At 39.1% G+C, this 20,931-nt stretch overlaps 1 protein-coding gene across 1 annotated transcript in view; it reads right to left on the reverse strand.

Moving 5' to 3' along the window:
* SLCO5A1 (solute carrier organic anion transporter family member 5A1) overlaps window positions 1-20,931 on the reverse strand; it is a 122,957-nt gene that overhangs the window by 44,605 nt on the left and 57,421 nt on the right. Inside the window, exon 4 of the mRNA XM_007448494.1 lies at window positions 6,702-6,866. Coding sequence (XP_007448556.1) covers window positions 6,702-6,866 — 165 coding nt within the window. The remainder of the gene's footprint in view (window positions 1-6,701; window positions 6,867-20,931) is intronic.

Raw genomic sequence — 20,931 nt, forward strand, 5'->3', positions numbered from 1 at the left:
CCTATGACTATATACCAAATGTTTTAAAGTATCATTATCTCATTTAACTTTTGTCAATAGCCCTAGGAGAGGATCATTCACATTTTACAAATGAGAAACTGAGAGACAGTGGTTAAGGGACTTGGCGAAAATCATGCATTTAGTTAAGTGACAGAGCTGGGATTCAAAGAGAAATCCATGGACTACATCACACTTCTCATCTAAAAGAAAAAGAGATCACATGCATGCTGGACATGGTCAAAGTCTGTGGTGATGCACCATTACTAAAAATACCGCAGTGATGAATTGCTCATTAACTATTTCCCTTGTAAGGAAATCATGTAACTCTACAGGGAGATGTAAGAATAAGTTTATTTGGTACTTGTGGCCTTGGGAAAATTATTTAATCTAAGATTTTTCAAGCAGGAAGACGTCATAGAGTTCATTCTAGTCCAAATTGTTGTTTTCTAGATTAGAAAACAGACCTGGAGAGAAACAGTGATAAGCCTAAAACCAAACAATGGATTAGGCATGAGGGCAAAGACACTCTCCACCTTAGGTACCACTGTAGCCCTCGGGGAGCTTGAGAGGTAACGTCAGAAGGCCTGAGCCGTCCTTCGGAATTAAGAGAGTGTGTGTGCGGGTCAAGGTGTGAAACGCATAAATATTGTCACTTTGTAACCATGGATCCGGGGAGTTTGGGGATGGTTTGTCCCAGCTCATCAGCATCATTTATTTTATTTTTATTTATTTATTTATTTTTGGCTGCGTTGGGTCTTCGTTGCTTTGCATGGGCTTTCTTTAGTTGTGGCGAGCGGGGGCTACTCTTCATTGTGGTGTGTGGGCTTCCGTTGCGGTGGCTTCTCTTGTTGTGGAGCATGGGCTCTAGGCGCACGGGCTTCAGTAGTTGTGGCACGCGGGCTCAGTAGTTGTGGCTTGCGGGCTCTAGAGCGCAGGCTCAGTAGCTGTGGCTCACGGGCTTAGCTGCTCCGCAGCCTGTGGGGTCTTCCTGGACCAGGGCTCGAACCCGTGTCCCCTGCATTGGCAGGCGGATTCTTAACCACTGCGCCACCAGGGAAGCCCCCAGCATCCTTTACTGATGACAGTGAGCATGATGGTTCTGTACATGGCGGTGCTAAGACCCCCTGGAGAGTTCTACTGTTGAGACTGTACAGAGCAAGAACCTATGTGACCAGCAAAATATAGAAGAAATAAAAATATAAGAAGTATTTTAAAATATAAAAAGTATTTCAAAAATATAAAAAGCTCCAGCTGAGACTCCATGTGGACTCTGCTTCCTGGTGTTCCCTGCACATGTCACTGGTGCCTGAGATAAGAGAGAAAGTGGGTCCTGCTGCACCCTTCAGATACGGCCTGTGGATGCAAAGTCCATTCTTACTTTGTTTGTTTGTTTGTTTGTTTGGGGCTTGCGGGATCTTAGTTCCCTGGCCATGGATCAAACCCGTGACCCCTGCAGTGGAAGCATGGAGTCCTAACCACTAGACCACCAGGGAAGTCCCAGTCCATTCTTACTTTAATGCTGTAGTTGTGTAGTATCCATGTGTAGCAGTTGTCATTTTGGGTCCTCTGAGCCTTCTTAAGCAACTCAACCCTGCCTAACCGCCACCATGAGTGCATTGGCTAAGAACCGGCCACACGGTAAGCACTCAAACATGTCTTAAATTAATTGGTTAATGAACAAACAGAGTCTGAGTATCCTGACATACTGTCCACTACAATCTTCTACCAAAGTTCTAACTGGCGTTGAAGAAAAACTAATGTAATTCGGTGTGATAAATACCTCTCTGCTCAAAGAATCCTATCATTGTCTCTCTTAGTTCCTAATAGCCACTGTTCATCTCAAGATTGTTTAACATTACAGAAGGGAGAAGGCTCTAGCAGCTTCTGCAGGATGTTGGTTTGCAGGGGACCTTCCTCTTCTCTCGAGTTTAAGTGTGGTGTTCATACATCTCGCAGAGCCAAACCTCATCACCTGACCTTGGAAATGGCCAGTGATGCTACAGTATATCCACACCTAATACAGTCTATCTGCATTTAAAAGGTTAATTTTAACGTTAAAAAAATCTTTGTATACATTTATAAAATTAGTACAAAATGAACTTTAAAAACTATCTCATAGAAGAACGGCTCTAGAAAAGCTGTTAATGCTCTCAGAAGAATGAAACCAATCAAAGCATGTTCATGCTTCACTTGCATCTAAAGACACAACAAATCTGATGTTGCAATTTGAGTTCAGGGGCACCGCCTTGACTCTCATCAATGACTCGAAATCAGTGGTTGAAGACAGGTCGCAAATATTTGGATAATTAGAAAGCAATAAAAATTACAGTCTATTTTTAAAAATCACAGCCCAACCTAATCTCCTCATCTTTTCAAGACACAGAAAATAAGTATTGGGTTGGGCAAAAATTCATTCAACCCAAACAAACTTTTTGGTCAACCCAGTATCTTGATTGTTCTTCAGTGAAAAACAAAATAAGAGTTTTCCAAGGCTATTTCCGTTGTAAAGACAAACGAATGGCTAACTCTTCATAATTCTGCACACAAAGGGTGGGATCCCAGGAAAGCCAAGGTGATGCTGAGAGACCACAGTGCTCTAAAAACAAATGTTGTTGACCATGGTTTGGTGGCAAAGTAGAATCTTAGACTATCATTTCTCCAGAAATAGTTCAAAAAAAACCAAAAAAAACCCCACAAACTGACTGCAAATTATGACAATAGAATATGCCTATTATAGTATTTCAATAAAAATCACATATGCACATTTATATACTCCAAGGAGTACAAGACTCCAGCCTCCTGGCTCTTACTGTTTGCACGTCTTCAAGCAAGTTATTTAAACCTCTCTGGACCTTTGTTTCCTCATCTGGAAAATGGGCATAATCAATAATACCTACTGCATAGGCATTAGTTACAAGGATTAAATGATGTTTTACATATAAATATACTTAGCATCTTCTACTTAGCAAACAAACACTCAACAAATATTATCAGTCATTTTATTACCATCACTATTGTTACAGAGGTTTCATTCTCAGACCTGTTCAAGATGCAGGACTTCAAATGTAAGGGGCCGTCATCATCATCATAAATAATTTTATTTCCTAGAATACATGATTAAGTTATATTTTTCAGTTTATACTGCTGTACCTATTGAAGTTAGGTAAGCTCTGGAACAAATCATTATTTACTAATTCATTTGATCCTGACAACAACACTGATACAGAGAGAGGGGAGATATTATCCTCATCAGACAGATAAAGTTCAGTTTTAGCTGAAGTTCAGGGAGTTAAGTGACCTGCCCAAAGTCACAGAGTTGGTGACCAGCAGGGCAGGGTTCATGACCGCTCCGTCTAACTCCTCCTGCAGGGCTTTTCCCGCTATTTCAGGCTTTTTCCAAATATCAACTTCATAATATTTCATTTCATTCAATAAATGTGACCCTAAGGGAGTCAGCAGAAAGACCATAAACAGGGAGGGTGCAGCGTGACCACAGATCCACTGTTGCACAGAAACGAACACCAGTGGGCTGAAGGTGTTTTAGTGACACACTCACGAGTGTCACCACCTCCTCTCAGGGCACAGGGGCCCCCAATGTGATGACGAGATGAGCCCAGTGGTGCTGAAGGTGCCCCCCCAGCAACACCTGAAAGCATTCATCTCTCCATCGCTGCCCAGCCCACCTCCCACCTGCTTGCCTTTAGAGCCCTCTCATGTCTGTCCGAGGAAAGCTTTTCTGGGGCCGGGGGTGCTGGCTGGAGCCAGAACAAGCCTCAGCCTTCCCTGCTCTTTGCCTTTGTTCAAGTTGGTCCTGCACAGAGAGCAAACGCCTTTCCTCCAGACGCCAAACGGTCCAATTCTACTTCTTAAAAGCCTGGTTAAAAGCCATTTCCGCCATGACATGCAGCTCAACGCCGCCACGCCGCCAGCCAAAATAATCTCTGTAGCCCACAGCTTCCATTCATTTATTTAAACAGCTTTTCCTAAACTTATTTTGTAAGCTGTCTCTCTCCTCTTAGATCTGTAAGCAACTTAAGGTCCAGGTTTGAGCCTTTATATGTGCCCCGCCCCGTGTCCACCTGCCTACATACACACACACACAAACACACACACACCACACACACACACACACAACACACACACACACAACACACACAATATACACACACACAACACTCAACACACAATACACACAACACACACACACCACAACACACACCACACACACACGGCACAGCACCACAACACACACCACACACACACGGCACAGCACCATGCCCGGAGTCGGTATTCAATGGCTATGAGAGAGGGCGAGTGAGCAAAGGCCCATCTTTGATACGTGTACGGAGCTTCGTCTCTACCATATAACACAACACAAGCAAACTGCTATGGAGGGTCAGGTAATTTTTTTAAATGAAGAAAGAACTTTACCTTGAAAACTTTGTCAGAGGAGAAATTTAAACTATTTTTAAATTCATCTTCAGATACACTTATGTGCATGGAACGGGGTTTAAATACAAAAGATTAAATTAAGTAAGTCCTTAAAAAATACAAATCTCTGCTTAGAGAGTTAAGAAGGATTCAATTGATACAAATTCAAAAAATCAAGGTAAGCTTTAAAAATAAGTATCATCCCTGTTTAATTTTACTGTAATATGACAGGCCACCCTCTACTCTTAATCAGTCTGAGTATCTCTTGACTATTATTATTCGTTATCTGTCTGGAAAGGAAGGAAAAATTACGTGAGCTGGAAATGAAAGGCCTTTTATCAAAACACCGAAGACTACCAAACGTTGTATAAATTGCGCCGGCAATGATGAAAAACAAAAAAGCTGCTGATGACAAAACCAGAATGGCATTGGCACTGTGTGATACAGCTCCTTTTTAACCCGGATGTTGGAACGTGGGATGAACAAATTCTGGGATTTAGTTTTATTCAATCGTTTACCCTCTTCACCAAGGAGGCCACACTCAGGGACCACTGCCTTGAGCACATCACTGTGGAACTCTGCAGCCAAAGACCCCAGGTCCACAGAAAGTTGTCTATCTAGCCTCTGCCTCAACCAGTAATTAAGAGATGGCCTCGGTCAATATGGGTTCAATATGCATCAATTCCTACCCAGCTCAGCACTGGACCACAGCCTGGTAACTCTCGAGGTTCAAATGGTGCATCTGGAGGGAAATGGGGTGATCCAGAAGGATCTCCTCCGTAGCCTGGCTCGAACAGGGACACACAGGCTGGACTGATATGTGTCCTGAAGAACACTATTCGTGAGAAAGAATGCCTTAAAGAAATCAGATTTCATGGTCAAATAAATTTGGGAGAGACTGTACTTTGAACTTTCCTTTGGGAGTTTCACAATGCGCATTGGTATATTAAGGGTTATGAAAAGTCCAACAGCAAAGGACTCTGTAATGTTTTGTTTAACTCAGCAAGCCCCTAATTTATTTGACTATGAACCTTCTTTCCAGTAACACCTCTAATATTGAAGCTTAGTGTGGGAAATACTGAGACCACATTTGACAGTTACATGGCTCCAGGTCTAACTACAAGATAACTCGTGGTTTCCCTGTCCAAGAATTGTTGCTCAACAAAGGTTGGTGTAAGAATTAATCAAAGAATAGGATGTTCAGGATTTCTGACAACCAAATTATGATGTAGTCTGTAAATTTTACCTTAATATGAGCAAAACATATATTATTTAAAACCAACAGAAAAAAACCTGATTTATAGGTGACAATTAAAATGTCCATAGCAGTATACTCTCTATAAAAAGATTTGCTATCATGAACCCACGACCCAATATGTATGTATTTTTATGGGCAAAATGAAACAGAGAACAAAATAATTACCCAAATAGTTCGGCTTCTCTTTCTATACAATAATATAATTTTGCCGCTAATTTTCAGATAATCCAGGCTTGCTGGGTTTGAATGTGGAAGTAGAGGAGACAAGTGGGAGCCGGCCATTGCAAAAGCCCTTGTAATTCTCCACTTAACCACTTAAATATACTTTATTAATAAATTGAGCCTTAGGTAGATACAGTCATTTGACCATCTTTGAAATCACTAAGGAAACATCCAGGATATTACATGATATAATACACTGAAAATCCCAATATCTGAGAATTCATGTTCCCACATTTCTGAGCAGCCAATTTACTATGGAAAAAAAAAAAGATTTGAGCACAAAGTATTATGGGTCTATGTACCAACATAAAACATCATCGAAAACAAAATTCATAGATTGCCTTTCTAACTTCAAGCACCTCCAGTAATGTAGTTAAAACCTGTTCACATTTATGAATGGAAAATCCATGAAAATGATCTATATTTCAGATCGTCAATTTTTTTAAATTTAACACTTTCAGATTCATGTCAGACCATGAAAAGATTTATTCACATTTAAGTTTGCGCATTTCATTCCTTTGAACTGAGAACCGTAAAAACACAAATATGCAAAGTTCTCTCTTTTCCAAAACACAGTTGGTGAAAATGTTACACTTTAGTACAATCTGAATCGAAGAGAAAACATTCAAAGACTTCCTCCTCCTAAAACCTGAGGTGGGGGAAGATTGCTGTTCATGAACTTGAATTTAACACCTTGATGTTAGAACGAACTTTCTCTTTACTCATTGCATTTTAGTTTAGTGGTCAAAAATGATCATGGTTTCAAGGAGTTCTAACGGCAGTGCCTTACCAGTGTAGATGCTGGCATTGGAAGCTGGAATACCAAACTGTGACTCGATGAACTTGGGAATGAAGGTAATGAAAGCAGTTACAATGGCACTCTCAGCTGTGTATGACAAACTCACAAAAAGGAATGTCATGTTGCTTAAGATCCTGACAGCTGCTCTTGGTAGGTCTATAAAATGACAAAAATGACAAATGAATGTTATAAACAAGGGATGGAGAAGAAAAGAAAATTGAATTGCTTTTGAAATGAACTGGAAATAGCCATTCAGCAATACAGGAAAAATTGATGACTGATTAGAACTCATCCCCTTTATTAAATAGATTTGGGGTTTTTTTCGTTTTTCAACTAGGATAAGGAAATTTAATAAAGAATCTAAAAACATACCCATACACAAATATCCTTATAAGAAATACCTCAAACCTATGACTCCTGTTTCAAAAACTGCTTAAAATAAATGATTTGCATTTTTTATTGACTGAAATAATGGTATTCTTTGTTAAGACCCTGAAGTCTACTAAGTGTATAGAGTACATGCAATATAGTCCTAAATTATAGTTTCCACTTCACCCAACTAACACTTCCCTGAGTAGGCGCACTTCTGAGATGCCAGCTCTCTGGCCTGACACCCACAGCAGAGGAACTGGTACATGATATGGGACATCTGTTCTTCCAGCCTCATTATGAAACAGGAAATAATACAGCTAAAAAGGCATAAGGGATAAGGCCACCAGGTCAGACACTCCCAGGGACTTTGGTTTGGGGAACAAACAGAAATGATCTCCAAAGGAGCCAGACAGCCCAGAGGTACGGGCTCCGTACCTATCCAGCCACCTCTCAAGGAAGAGAGAAAAGTCCCATTTTTGAATCTAGGCATTTATTTCAAAGAACTTGCCATATATATGCTTCGAGATGTATGTGCATTTTCATTACAGCATTATTTATAAGAGCAAAAATTTAGGGGAAAAAAATAGATGTCCATCAATGGGAAACGTTTACATAAATTATGGCACAGCCATGTAATGAACTACTATGTAGTAGTTAAAAATGAAATGGAGCTTTGTGTACTAGCACAAAGGGAGCTCCAAGAAATATTTTTGTTAATGAATAAAGCAAGCTGCTGCAGAAATATACATATGCCTGTGTGCATAAATATATATATAATATTTAGGTAAAAAACAAACTAAAACAATGGATTTATATATGGTAGAAGGTATACACTTCAATATATATAATGCCAAGAAGTGCTGTGAAGTGCTGTGAATGGGAGTAAGATTGGGAAAGAGAAATAGTGTATATACTTTTGTATAGTTTGCATGTTTGTAATGTGAATTAACTCACGTGTGTGATCTTTACATATCTTCACGGAAAAGGTAAGCTGCATTACTTTGGACATGTACAGTCTCTCAGTTATCAGAACAGTTACGCCCTTATGCTACAACAGGGTCTTTCTTATCTCTGTGCTATTAACTGTATTCCCCACAAGTCCGATCGGCAAATGTCAAGCTCATCCATTGAGTGTCGAGATTAATCCCCTCCTGGAGGAAGCTGTCACAGCCCCTCCAGACAGACGGAGGTGTTCCTTCTCTGTTCTCCCACCACACGCTGTTCCTGTCCATCTACGCTCATCAGTTCTTTTGTAGCTGCACGTTTTCCCATCTGCTTCTTTCAAGAGAATGTAAATGCCATGAAGGCAGGACCTTGGTATATCTTTGTATGCCCAGCTCCTGGCACAGATCTGGCATTCAGTGGGCACTCAAAAAATATTCCTGGAATGTATTTATTTATTAACATTTTTTATTACATCACGGCAATAATTTGTACTAAAACAATATCCATATACTTATGAGAAAATGAAGTCTGTTCCAAGGATGCCCGACTTCCTCCTGGGGAGAGAGTTAGGTATTAAGGAAGCATATGTCATAAAATTAAGGGTAGGCCATGTGGTGGTGGACTTACCAAAACCACAGAAAAATGTGAAGGACCAAATAGATCATCTTTTTTAAAGTGGGGCTCTTTAAAGCTAAAGAATCCTAAAGGGATGTAGATAAGATTATAAACTAAAAATCCCATTAAAAGAAACATTTAAATGTGAACAAAAGAACAAGGAAGAGATGTACAATACTGGCTTTATCCAGCCTATCTGGGAGAGAAATAGTTTGTATGCTTGAATTTTTCAGATAACTGGGCGATTGCCTTTTTAAGCGATAGAGCTTTGAATATTTCCTATGTATTAACTGATATTATTGGAAATCCATAGCATAATTTAACATGTTCTTCAAGATTCAAACTCATAATTAGGAATAATAATATCTATATGCTAATTTGTTTTAGCATATGTATATATTTTTTATACAGCGGGTTCTTATTAGTCATCAATTTTATACACATCAGTGTATACATGTCAATCCCAATCTCCCAATTCATCACACCACCACCCCCACGCCCCGCCGCTTTCCCCCCTTGGTGTCCATACGTTTGTTCTCTACATCTATGTCTCAATTTCTGCCCTGCAAACCAGTTCATCTGTACGATTTTTCTAGGTTCCACATATATGCGTTAATATACGACATTTGTTTTTCTCTTTCTGACTTACTTCACTCTATATGACAGTCTCTAGATCCATCCACGTCTCAACAAATGACCCAATCTCATTGCTTTTTATGGCTGAGTAATATTCCATTGAATATACGTATCACATCTTCTTTATCCATTAGTCTCTCAACAGGCATTTGGGTTGCTTCCATGACCTGGCTATTGTAAAGAGTGCTGCAATTGGGGTGCAGCACTCTTTACATTGGGGTGCATGTGTCTTTTTGAATTATGGTTTTCTCTGGGTATAAGCCCAGTAGTGGGATTGCTGGACCATATGGTAATTCTATTTTTAGCTGTTTAAGGAACCTCCATATTGTTCTCCATAGTGGCTGTATCAATTTACATTCCCACCAACAGTGGAAGAGGGTTCCCTTTTCTCCACACCCTCTTCAGCATTTGTTGTTTGTAGATTTTCTGATGATGCCCATTCTAACTGGTGTGAGGTGATACCTCATTGTAGTTTTCATTTGCATTTCTCTAATAATTAGTGATGTTCAGCAGATTTTCATGTGCTTCTTGGCCATCTGTATGTCTTCTTTGGAGAAACGTCTATTTAGGTCTTCTGCCCATTTTTGGATTGGGTTGTTTGCTTTTTTAATATTGAGCTGCATGAGCTGTTTATATATTTTGGAGATTAATCCTTTGTCCATTGATTCATTTGCAAATATTTTCTCCCATTCTGAGGGTTGTCTTTTCGTCTTGTTTATGGTTTCCTTTACTGTGCAAAACTTTTAAGTTTCATTAGGCCCCATTTGTTTATTTTTGTTTTTATTTCCATTACTCTAGGAGGTGGATCAAAAAAGATCTTGCTGTGATTTATGTCAAAGAGTGTTCTTCCTATGCTTTCCTCTAAGAGTTTTACAGTGTCCAGTCTTATCTTTAGGTCTCTAATCCATTTTGGGTATATTTTTGTGTATGGTGTTAGGGAGTGTTTTAATTTCATTCTTTTACATGTAGCTGTCCAGTTTTCCCAGCACCACTTATTGAAGAGACTGTCTTTTCTCCATTGTATATCCTTGCCTCCTTCGTCATAGATTAGTTGACCATAGGTGCGTGGGTTTATCTCTGGGCTTTCTATCTTGTTCCACTGATCTATGTTTCTGTTCTTGTGCCAGTACAATATTGTCTTGATTACTGTAGCTTTATAGTATAGTCTGAAGTCAGTGAGTCTGATTCCTCCAGCTCCGTTTTTTTTCCCTCAAGACTGCTTTGGCTATCTGGGGTCTTTTGTGTCTCCATACACATTTTAAGATTTTTTGTTGTAATTCCGTAAAAAATGCCATTGGTAATTTGATAGGGATTGCATTGAATCTGTAGATTGCTTTGGGTAGTATAGTCATTTTCACAATGTTGATTCTTCCAATCCAAGAACATGGTATATCTCTCCATCTGTTGGTATCATCTTTAATTTCTTTCATCAGTGTCTTATAGTTTTCTGCATACAGGTCTTTTTTCTCCCTAGGTATGTTTATTCCTAGGTATTTTATTCTTTTTGTTGCAACGGTAAATGGGAGTGTTTCCTTAATTTCTCTTTCAGATTTTTCGTCATTAGTGTATAGGAATGCAAGAGACTTTTGTGCATTAATTTTGTATCCTGCAAATTCATTCATGTATCCAAATTCATTGATTAGCTCTAGTAGTTTTCTGGTGGCATCTTTAGGATTCTCCATGTATAGTATCATGTCATCTGCAAACAGTGACAGTTTTACTTCTTCTTTTCCAATCTGTATTCCTTTTATTTCTTTTTCTTCTCTGATTGCCGTGGCCAGGACTTCCAAAACTATGTTGAATAATAGTGGCAAGACTGGATATCCTTGTCTTGTTCCTGATCTTAGAGGAAATGTTTTCAGTTTTTCACCATTGAGACTGATGTTTGCTGTGGGTTTGTCCTATATGGCCTTTATTATGTTGAGGTAGGTTCCCTCTATGCCCACTTTCTGGAGAGTTTTTATCATAAATCGGTGTTGAATTTTGTCAAAAGCTTTTTCTGCATCTATTGAGATGATCATATGGTTTTTATTCTTCAATTTGTTGATATGGTGTATCACATTGATTGATTTGCGTATTGAAGAATCCTTGCATCCCTGGGATAAATCCCACTTGGTCATGGTGTATGATCCTTTTAATGTGTTGTTGGATTCTGTTTGCTAGTATTTTGTTGAGGATTTTTGCATCTATATTCATCAGTGATATTGGTCTGTAATTTTCTTTTTTTGTAGTATCTTTGTCTGGTTTTGGTATCAGGGTGATGGTGGCTTCATAGAATGAGTTTGGGAATGTTCCTTCCTCTGCAATTTTTGGAACAGTTTGAGAAGGATGGGTGTTAGCTCTTCTCTAAATGTTTGATAGAATTCACCTGTGAAGCCATCTGGTCCTGGACTTTTGTTTCTTGGAAGATTTTTAATCACAGTTTCAATTTCATTGCTTGTGACTGGTCTATTCATATTTTCTATTTCTTCCTAGTTCAGTCTTGGAAGCTTATACCTTTCTAAGAATTTGTCCATTTCTTCCAGGTTGTCCATTCTATTGGCATAGGGTTGCTTGTAGCAGTCTCTTAAGATGCTTTGTATTTCTGCGGTGTCTGTTGTAACTTCTCCCTTTTCATTTCTAATTTTAATGATCTGAGTCCTCTTCCTCTTTTTCTTGATGAGTCTGGCTAATGGTTTAGCAATTTTGTTTATCTTCTGAAAGAACCAGCTTTTAGTTTTATTGATCTTTGCTATTGTTTTCTTTGTTCCTTTTTCATTTATTTCTGCTCTGATCTTTATGATTTCTTTCCTTCTGCTAACTTTGGGTTTTGTTTGTTCTTCTTTCTCTAGTTCCTTTAGGTGTAAGGTTAATTGTTTATTTGCGATTTTTCTTGTTTCTTGAGGTAGGCTTGTATAGCTATAAACTTCCATCTTAGAACTGCTTTTGCTGCATCCCATAGGTTTTGGATAGTCGTATTTCATTGTCATTTGCCTCTAGGCATTTTTTGATTTCCTCTTTGATTTCTTCAGTGATCTCTTGGTTATTTAGTAACATATTGTTTAGCCTTCATGTGTTTGTGTTTTTTACAGTTTTTTCCCTGTAATTCATTTCTAATCTCATAGCATTTTGGTCAGAAAAGATGCTTGATATGATTTCAATTTTCTTAAATTTACTGACGCTTGATTTGTGACCCAAGAAGTGATCTATCCTGGAGAGTGTTCCATGCGCACTTGAGAAGAAAGCGTAATCTGCTGTTTTTGAATGGAATGTCCTATAAATATCAATTAAATCTATCTGGTTCATTGTGTCATTTAAAGCTTCTGTTTCCTTATTTATTTTCATTGTGGATGATCTGTCCATTGGTGTAAGTGAGGTGTTAAAGTTCCCCACTATTATTGTGTTACTGTCGATTTCCTATTTTATAGCTGTTAGCAGTTGCCTTATGTATTGAGGTGCTCCTATGTTGGGTGCATATATATTTAAAATTGTTATATCTTCCTCTTGGATAGATCCCCTGATCATTATGTAGTTTTGTCTCTTGCAACATTCTTTATTTTAAAGTCTATTTTATCTGATATGAGTATTGCTACTCCAGCTTTCTTTTGATTTCCATTTGCATGGAATATCTTTTTCCATCCCCTCACTTTCAGTCTGAATGTGTCCCTAGGTCTGAAGTGGGTCTTTTGTAGACAGCATATAGATGGGTCTTGTTTTTGTATCCATTCAGCAAGCCTGTGTCTTTTGGTTGGAGCATTTAATCCATTCACGTTTAGGGTAATTATTGATATGTATGTTCCTATTTCTTAATTGTTTTGGGTTTGTTTTTGTAGGTCCTTTTCTTCTCTTGTGTTTCCCACTTAGAGAAGTTCCTTTAGCATTTGTTGTAGAGATGGTTTGGTGGTGCTGAATTCTCTTAGCTTTGCTTGTCTGTAAAGCTTTTGATTTCTTCATCAAATCTGAATGAGATCCTTGCTGGGTAGAGTAATCTTGGTTGTAGGTTCTTCCCTTTCATCACTTTAAGTATATCATTCCACTCCCTTCTGGCCTGTAGAGTTTCTGCTGAGAAATCAGCTGTTAACCTTATGGGAGTTCCCTTGTATGTTATTTGCCGTTTTTCCCTTGCTGCTTTTAATAATTTTTCTTTGTCTTTAATTTTTGCCAATTTGATTACTATGTGTCTCGGCATGTTTCTCCTTGGGTTTATCCTGTATGGGACTCTCTGCACTTCCTGGACTTGGGTGGCTATTTCCTTTCCCATGTTAGGGAAGTTTTTAACTATAATCTCTTCAAATATTTTCTTGGGTCCTTTCTCTCTTCTCCTTCTGGGACCCCTATAATGCATATGTTGTTGCATTTAATGTTGTCCCAGGGGTCTCTTAGGCTGTCCTCATTTCTTTTCATTCTTTCTTCTTTATTCTGTTCCACCACAGTGAATTCCACCATTCTGTCTTCCAGGTCACTTATCCGTTCTTCTGCCTCAGTTATTCTGCTACTGATTCCTTCCAGTGTCGTTTTCATTTCAGTTATTGTATTGTTCATCTCTGTTTGTTTGTTCTTTAATTCCTCTAGGTCTTTGTTAAAGATTTCTTCCATCTTCTCGATCTTTGCCTCCATTCTTTTTCTGAGGTCCTGAATCATCTTCACTATCATTATTCTGAAATCTTTTCTGGAAGGTTGCCTATCTCCGCTTCATTTAGTTGTTTTTCTGGGGTTTTGTCTTGTTCCTTCCTTCATCTGGTACATAGCCCTCTGCCTTTTCATCTTGTCTATCTTTCTGTGAATGTGGTTTTTGTTCCACAGGCTGCAGGATTGTAGTTCTTCTTGCTTCTGCTCTAGCATATTTTTTAACTTTCCATTTATTTTCTGATATTTTTCTGGTTGCAAGAAAATTCCTTCCCCGCGATATGTTGTTTGTATTTGTTTTTACCTGCTGATATCTTATTTCCACGTCCACTTTAAGTTCTTCTACAGAGCCCTTTTAAAGTAGACATAAGCTTTCAATCTTGTTCTCTTGTCATCCATTTTTTAATATTTTTTTATTTATCTTAAATTTTTAAATTTATTTTTGGCCACGTTGGGTCTTCGTTGCTGCATGCAGGGTTTCTCTAGTTGTGGCGAGCAGAGGATACTCTTCCGTGTGGTGCGCGGGCTTCTCACTGTGGTGGCTCCTCTTGTTGTGGAGCACGGGCTCTATGGGCGCGGGCTTCAGTAGTTGCATCACGCAGGCTCAGTAGTTGTGGTACACAGGCTGAGTTGCTCCGTGGCATGTGGGGTCTTCCCAGACCAGGGATTGAACCCCTGTCCCCTGCATTGGCAGGCAGATTCTTAACAACTGCGCCACCAGGGAAGTCCCAGTCATCCATTTTTTAAAAATAAATTAGCAATTAATAAAATTAACTTTTCTGTTCATGTATGGTTCTATGGATTTGGGGAGGCGGTGGTTACTTTTATTTATTTTTTTAAATTCTTATTGGAGTATAGCATGTTTTTAATTTAAACTGAGAGTGGGATGACAGGTAGTGTTTGGTTTATTATTATACAAAACAGATGAATTATTATTACTATAAAGTTGTTGACTAGATTTTATTACCTGGAAACTTACATTTATACCCAGGTATAAATTATAAACATTAAGTACCAACCAAACATACTGACCCATATTAATATTTTTTATAATTTTCCTGACATAGATTTTTTGGAAATAATATCTCTTCTTGTGGGGAAAAAAAAAGGATTTGTCTGAAGTTTAGTGCCCATTCAGTTTATTTTTCTTATGTTTAAATTAAAATAAACACCTTTTTAAAAATAATTTTTTGAGGTGAAGTTCACATAACATAAATTTAACTATTTTAAAGTCAACAATTCAGTGATATTTAGTCCATTCACAACGGTATGCAATCACCACCTCTGTCCAGTTTCAAAATATACTTTTTTATTATAAAAAAATTTAATCATTTATGTTCAGGGATGAGGTTGGAATTCACCTTTATTTTATTTTTTATATTTTTAAATACTTTCTAAATTTTCAACCATGAACATGCATTGCTTTTATATTCCACCCCCCCCCAAAAAAAAACTTCAAATTTAAAAGGATGCAACAATATGTCATCCTCCTAGAGAAGTCTTCCCTGACTCAGGCCGCTAACTTAGGAATTCCTTCGTCCTTTTTCTTCAACCTCCTCAGAAGGTATATGCCTCCATTTTAAGACTTACATTTTATTATGCCTATTTTCCTTTCTAGCTCCCTTTGAGGCAAGGACTGTAACTTTTCATATATGTATCCTGAATTCTTCATCCTGTAGTAGTTGCTTAATAAAGATATTTGTGAAAGAGGAAAAGAAGCAAAGAAAGAGAAATTTTCTTAAGATAGACATTGCCAGCCATCTATCTCAATAATTAGAGTGATACTTGGGAACCAGTCTAGTCCTTTCCTGAAAGTCTTGGGTAAAGCCAATTTCTTAAATCAAAGTAAAATTTGAGGGAAATATCAACAGAACAAGCAAAGAAAGGTGGCTTAAGTGAACTAAGTCAAACCAGGCACAGAATTCCCATTGGGCAAAAACAAGGAGACCATGGGTAAAAATGGAAGCACCAGAGTGGGGGGTCATTGTTATGTAGAATGTGGAGATCTTTATAAAATAACATGATGCCAAAATACAGGGCTGAACCTAAGCCTCGGCCTCAAGGGCTTGGGAAAGGCCCTCCAGAGGATGGGGAGAGGGAAAGTGGTGGAAAGAAAGGCAGTGGGAGCTCCATATAATAATTATAGTGGAATCAGGCCAGGTAAGAGTGTACCTCTGGCTGTAATACAGAAGATCCTTTTTTCCCATCAGCTTTATATTAATCACTTTTCCCCTGTATTTTATAATGTTTTGACATCTTAAAAAGCTTGCTGGCGGCGGGGAGACTGGACTACCGGTGCTTAGCTATAGCAAGGGCTCAGCTGGGAGCACATCTTTTATATGGAAACCAACCAATCCTGAGTTTATATGATCAGCCACCTTGTTATCTAACTCTCACACGCCAAGGCAGTATTTCCCCTGCCCTAAGCCACCCAGACAACTAGAAACCAGCCCTATAGCCCAGAGTCTGCTGGAATCACTCAGACTAGCCAGTGGTAAGCTGGTTACTCTGTCCTGCCTTGTCTTTCCCATGGAAACCCCAATAAGGGCTCTGGCCTTGGCTTTCCCCTCACTCCTGTCTTTTGTTTCCTGACCAGAACCTGGTGCTTCCCCTGTGGCCCCATATGGCATGGTGTGCCCCCTTCTCCTGGGAAATGTAAGTAATAAATTCTTTCAATGGCATTGACCTCTCCATACCATCACTCAGTCACCTCCATAAATTAAAATCCTGGAATCACTTTCTTTAACATCTCTCTACAAAATTTCCTTTACCTCCAATCTTTTAGTTTTTATTATTTATATACTTTTAAGCCTTCAGATGCATCAAAAAGCTGATGGAAGCATACCATCACCATGCAGTGAAAATCTCAATAACCTCCTTTATGGCCTGTAAATCTTGCACCCTCCTGTATATTTCATGGACATGTAGCAGATACAACTTTACCATGCCTATTACAAAGGAGCATCAAACTATTTTTAGTTATATCTTCCTGTAAAAGCAAAACCAAAGCTGCTCTTCATATGTAACATGGACAACACAGGACCCCAGGTGCCCCCATTTCCTGCCCATTTTCTTTGGAACTAATGACGTCCCTGGGTACCCCCATCACAAGTCCCCATTAAAGTATTCCAGTTTCTTCCCCCACCCCACAGCATACTGACAAATGGCATTCCCTGTTTGCCAATAAAAGAGCAGAAGGAACTGGATGACCCTGGCACACCACAGTCACCTCTGGGTGAGCACACAGAGCTCCTGAACCACTTACCTGCCGACAGTGGACAGAAACGGCAGCCACTGGGGCCCAAAATACATTATTAGTGGTTACTGGCCACAGTACAATCCTGCTTGTTTAAATCTAATGAGTATTTATATATATTTCTAAGGAGATACTACTCTGATGAGTAGTAGTCCCACAGTTAATTTGCACTGAGTATTTGAAAAGTCTTTTCTTTTTTAGCAATTCTTTGCCATGCCTGTTACCATCTACATTTTGCCTCTTAAGCTGAAGGTACAACAAAATAAATGTAAAAGAGAAAATGAAACAAAGAAATAGATATAGAGAAGATGAGATGAATGGATAAAGGAGATGTGGCATATGTTTACAATGGATCACTACTCAGCCATGAAAAAGAATGAGATTCTGCCATTTGCAACAACATGGATGGACCTGGAGGGTATTACTCTTAGTAAAATAAGTCAGATGGAGAAAGACAAATACTCTGTAATCACTCATATGTGGAATCTAAGGAGTAAAACAAAAAAAAATGCATATATAGCAAAACAGAAACAGCCTCACAGATACAGAGAGCAAACCACTGGTTACCAGTGGGAATAGGAAAGGGGGCAGGGGCAAAATAGGTATATGGGATTAAGAGATACAAACTACTGTGTATAAAATAAATAAGCAACAAGGATATATTATGCAGCACAGGGAAATATAGCTATTATTTTGTAATAACTTTAAATGGAGTATAATCTATAAAGATATTGAATCACTATATTGCACACACAAAACTAATGTAATATTGTAAATCAACTATATCAATACTTCAATTAAAAAAAGAAAAAGAAATTCATCATATTTCCTTGAAAAGAAAGAAATAGAGAAGATGTAAATAGAGCAGAACATCAAAGCCAGAGAAAAGAATTAAATATTTCTATGAGATTCTTCCTGGGCTTCAAATTTGACCCTCAGTTTCCTGGCCACCAAAGCAGAAAGTTGTATAATCATCACTAGCAGAAACATTCTAATTTCCTTGTGGAAAACAATGCTTTTCTTAACCATGTTCTAGAGCAGTGATTCTCACAGTGTTGTCCTTGGACCACCAGCATCAGTATCACCTGGGAAATCAGACACTCTGGGCTGGGGTCCAGCACTCTGGGTTTTCAGGAGCCCCCGTGGTGCTTTCCTAGGTAGGCTAAGTGTGAGAACTCTGTTCTCAAGAAATAGGGTTTTATATAAAGGACACTGAGCAATGCTCTTATGGCAAATATGGGGAATTCAAGCAACAGCTTTCAATAGAAGCTGCAAACCTAAAGCTAAAGTGCAATTCAGCAAAAGAGCAAAGGCAAAACACAAGAGGCTAAGATGGCGTGTCCCAGGCACATGGCTTTTGGTGATCTCTCTTTGCTGAGTCAAGTATTGCCTTTAACATATTCCATGCTATACTGGTTTTTAAAACACCTAGCAAAGAGCCACATGCAATGGTTCTTTGTTCTTAGGCAGCTCAAATTCAGAATTTATTCCCCCCCTGCCCCTCTATTCCTCCCTCCATCATCTGAGGTTGAAACCCTGAAACCGACTTTGGTACCTCCCTCCCCATCATTCCCATAGCAGTTGCCACATTCTATAAACACAACCTCTTCCTTCCCGCCACATCATTCAATAACTCATTCTTCAAACATTTACTGAGTATCTACTAGATGGTGGGAATTTATCAGGGAACATGACGGACAGAAATTCCTTGCCTACATGGAGCTTACTTTCTCATTACTGAGACTATAAATAAGATAAGTAAAATACATAGTATACTACATAGCGATGAGTGCTAAGGAGAAAAATTAAGGAGAGAAAGAGATAAGCTTTGGAGAGGAAGGTAGAAATTTTTAAATATGGTGGCCAAGCAAGGCCTCATTGAAAAGGGACCACTTGAGAAATACCCTGAAGGAAGCGAGAGGATGTGGGAGAAAGCGTACACCACACGGGAATGGCAAGTGCAAAGGCCCTGAGGTGAGAGTGTGCTGGCAGATTTGAGGACCAGTGATGAGCCCAATGTGGTTGAAGTAGAATGAACAAATGGGATTGCAAGAAGGATATGGGGGCAGGCAGGTAACCAGGGGTTAGACTGGGAGACCACTGAAGGTTTAAGCAGAGGAGTGGCATTTCAACAGGATCCTTCTGGCTGCAGAGTTGAAAGCAACTGAAAGGGGACAAGGAGGGAATTCCCTGGTGGTCCAGTGGTTAGGGCTCTGCGTTTCCTTTGCAGGGGGCATGGGTTAGATCCTGGTCAGGGAGCTAAGATCCCATCCCGGCGTGGCCAAAAAAAAAAAAAAAAAAAAAAAAAAAAAAAAAAAAAAAACCAGTTTAGCATGCTACTGTCCTTTCCATCTGTACTAAGCAAAACCATCGTCACCTCTCTCGGGCTCTGTCGGTAGCTTTCTAGCTGGGCGCCCTCCTTCCATTCCACTCCCTTCCCTCCCTAATCTACCTAATAGAGTGCTTGCCAAAGGCTGCTCAAACCTCCCCACTGCCCATTTGGGCCAAACTCAGTTAAGGTTAGAACTCTCTATGCACAATATGGTCCCACCTTACCCTCCCAACCTTACCTCCCAGGCTTCCACCATGCACATCCAACACACCAACCGCTATACACCCGCTCAGCATTTTCAAATACATCACCCCAGTCTGACCTTCTTGCCTTTGCTCTCTCTGACTGGAATACCCACACCATCCCACCTCCACCTACTGACATTCTCCCATTCTTCCAAGGTCCATCACAAATCCCACCTCCTCCATGAAACCTTTCCTGATCCCTCAACTAGATGTTCCCTCGCCTGCCTCTGACTCTCACACCATCTTCCTTTTTGGCCATTAGCATATTTCCATCTGTACTTGTCCTGTCTCCCTCAATGGACTATAAGCTCCCTGAGGGCAAGCCATGGCTCACTCATTTTCCGACCTGCCACAGCTTGGAGTACAGCAGCTTCTACAGAGTGAAGAGTCATTGAATTAAATGATGACATCACCCTCTAGTGATCAATACTCTATAACTTCCAATAGCCTCTTTAAATCAGTGCATCACCTCAGAGTAGCTAGTTTACTTAGGATGATAAATATATTCTACTTGAACACAAACAGAAGTCTAGCAGAGAAAGTCTGTTGTACTTTATGTTAATTAATAATGCCAAGAAATGAAGCTTAAAAGGTTAAAAGTGGACACAAAAATAAACATTTTCTTACGATTAACCGCTACCATAAGCTTTCTATTTAGGAAAATGCCCAGGTAAAGTTAGAAGACTTTTAAAATGCTGGACCTCAAACCTCAGGAAAATTGATCCACTTAAATATTTTAGCTGTTTATTTTTATGGGTAAGATGTTGAAGCAACCAATGCTAATCTCTTTATGGGACGGTGATGCAGACACACTAAAAATTCTACTTTCTCCTTTGTGGTGTTTTAAAAGTCTTATTCCTGCATAATTTATAATAAGAATCTAGAAACACTGAGTCAGATTTTCCCAATGTCTATCATTATAATGTGGAGGCAGAGGGTAGAAAGTGTAGTGTATTTTCTTCTTGCGTTCTCTGCAGTAAAACTTCTCAAGGAGCACCATTCCGTATGGCCTAAATCATTTTTGTTTTTAGGAACTAAAAAAATACTAACTTGGCCACCTTTCCACCTTCTCTTTGAAGAAGCTAATATTGATGTACAGATTTCAAATATAAAATAAAGACTAAAAGGAGCCTTACTCCAAAAAACAGGACAGGGAAAAAGAAGATCTGCGAATCAAACTCAGATTTAACTCAAAATGAAATCTTAGCAACCGCT

Source organism: Lipotes vexillifer, unplaced genomic scaffold (assembly GCF_000442215.2).
Source record: "Lipotes vexillifer unplaced genomic scaffold, Lipotes_vexillifer_v1.1 scaffold815, whole genome shotgun sequence".
NCBI classification, from domain to species: domain Eukaryota; kingdom Metazoa; phylum Chordata; class Mammalia; order Artiodactyla; family Lipotidae; genus Lipotes; species Lipotes vexillifer.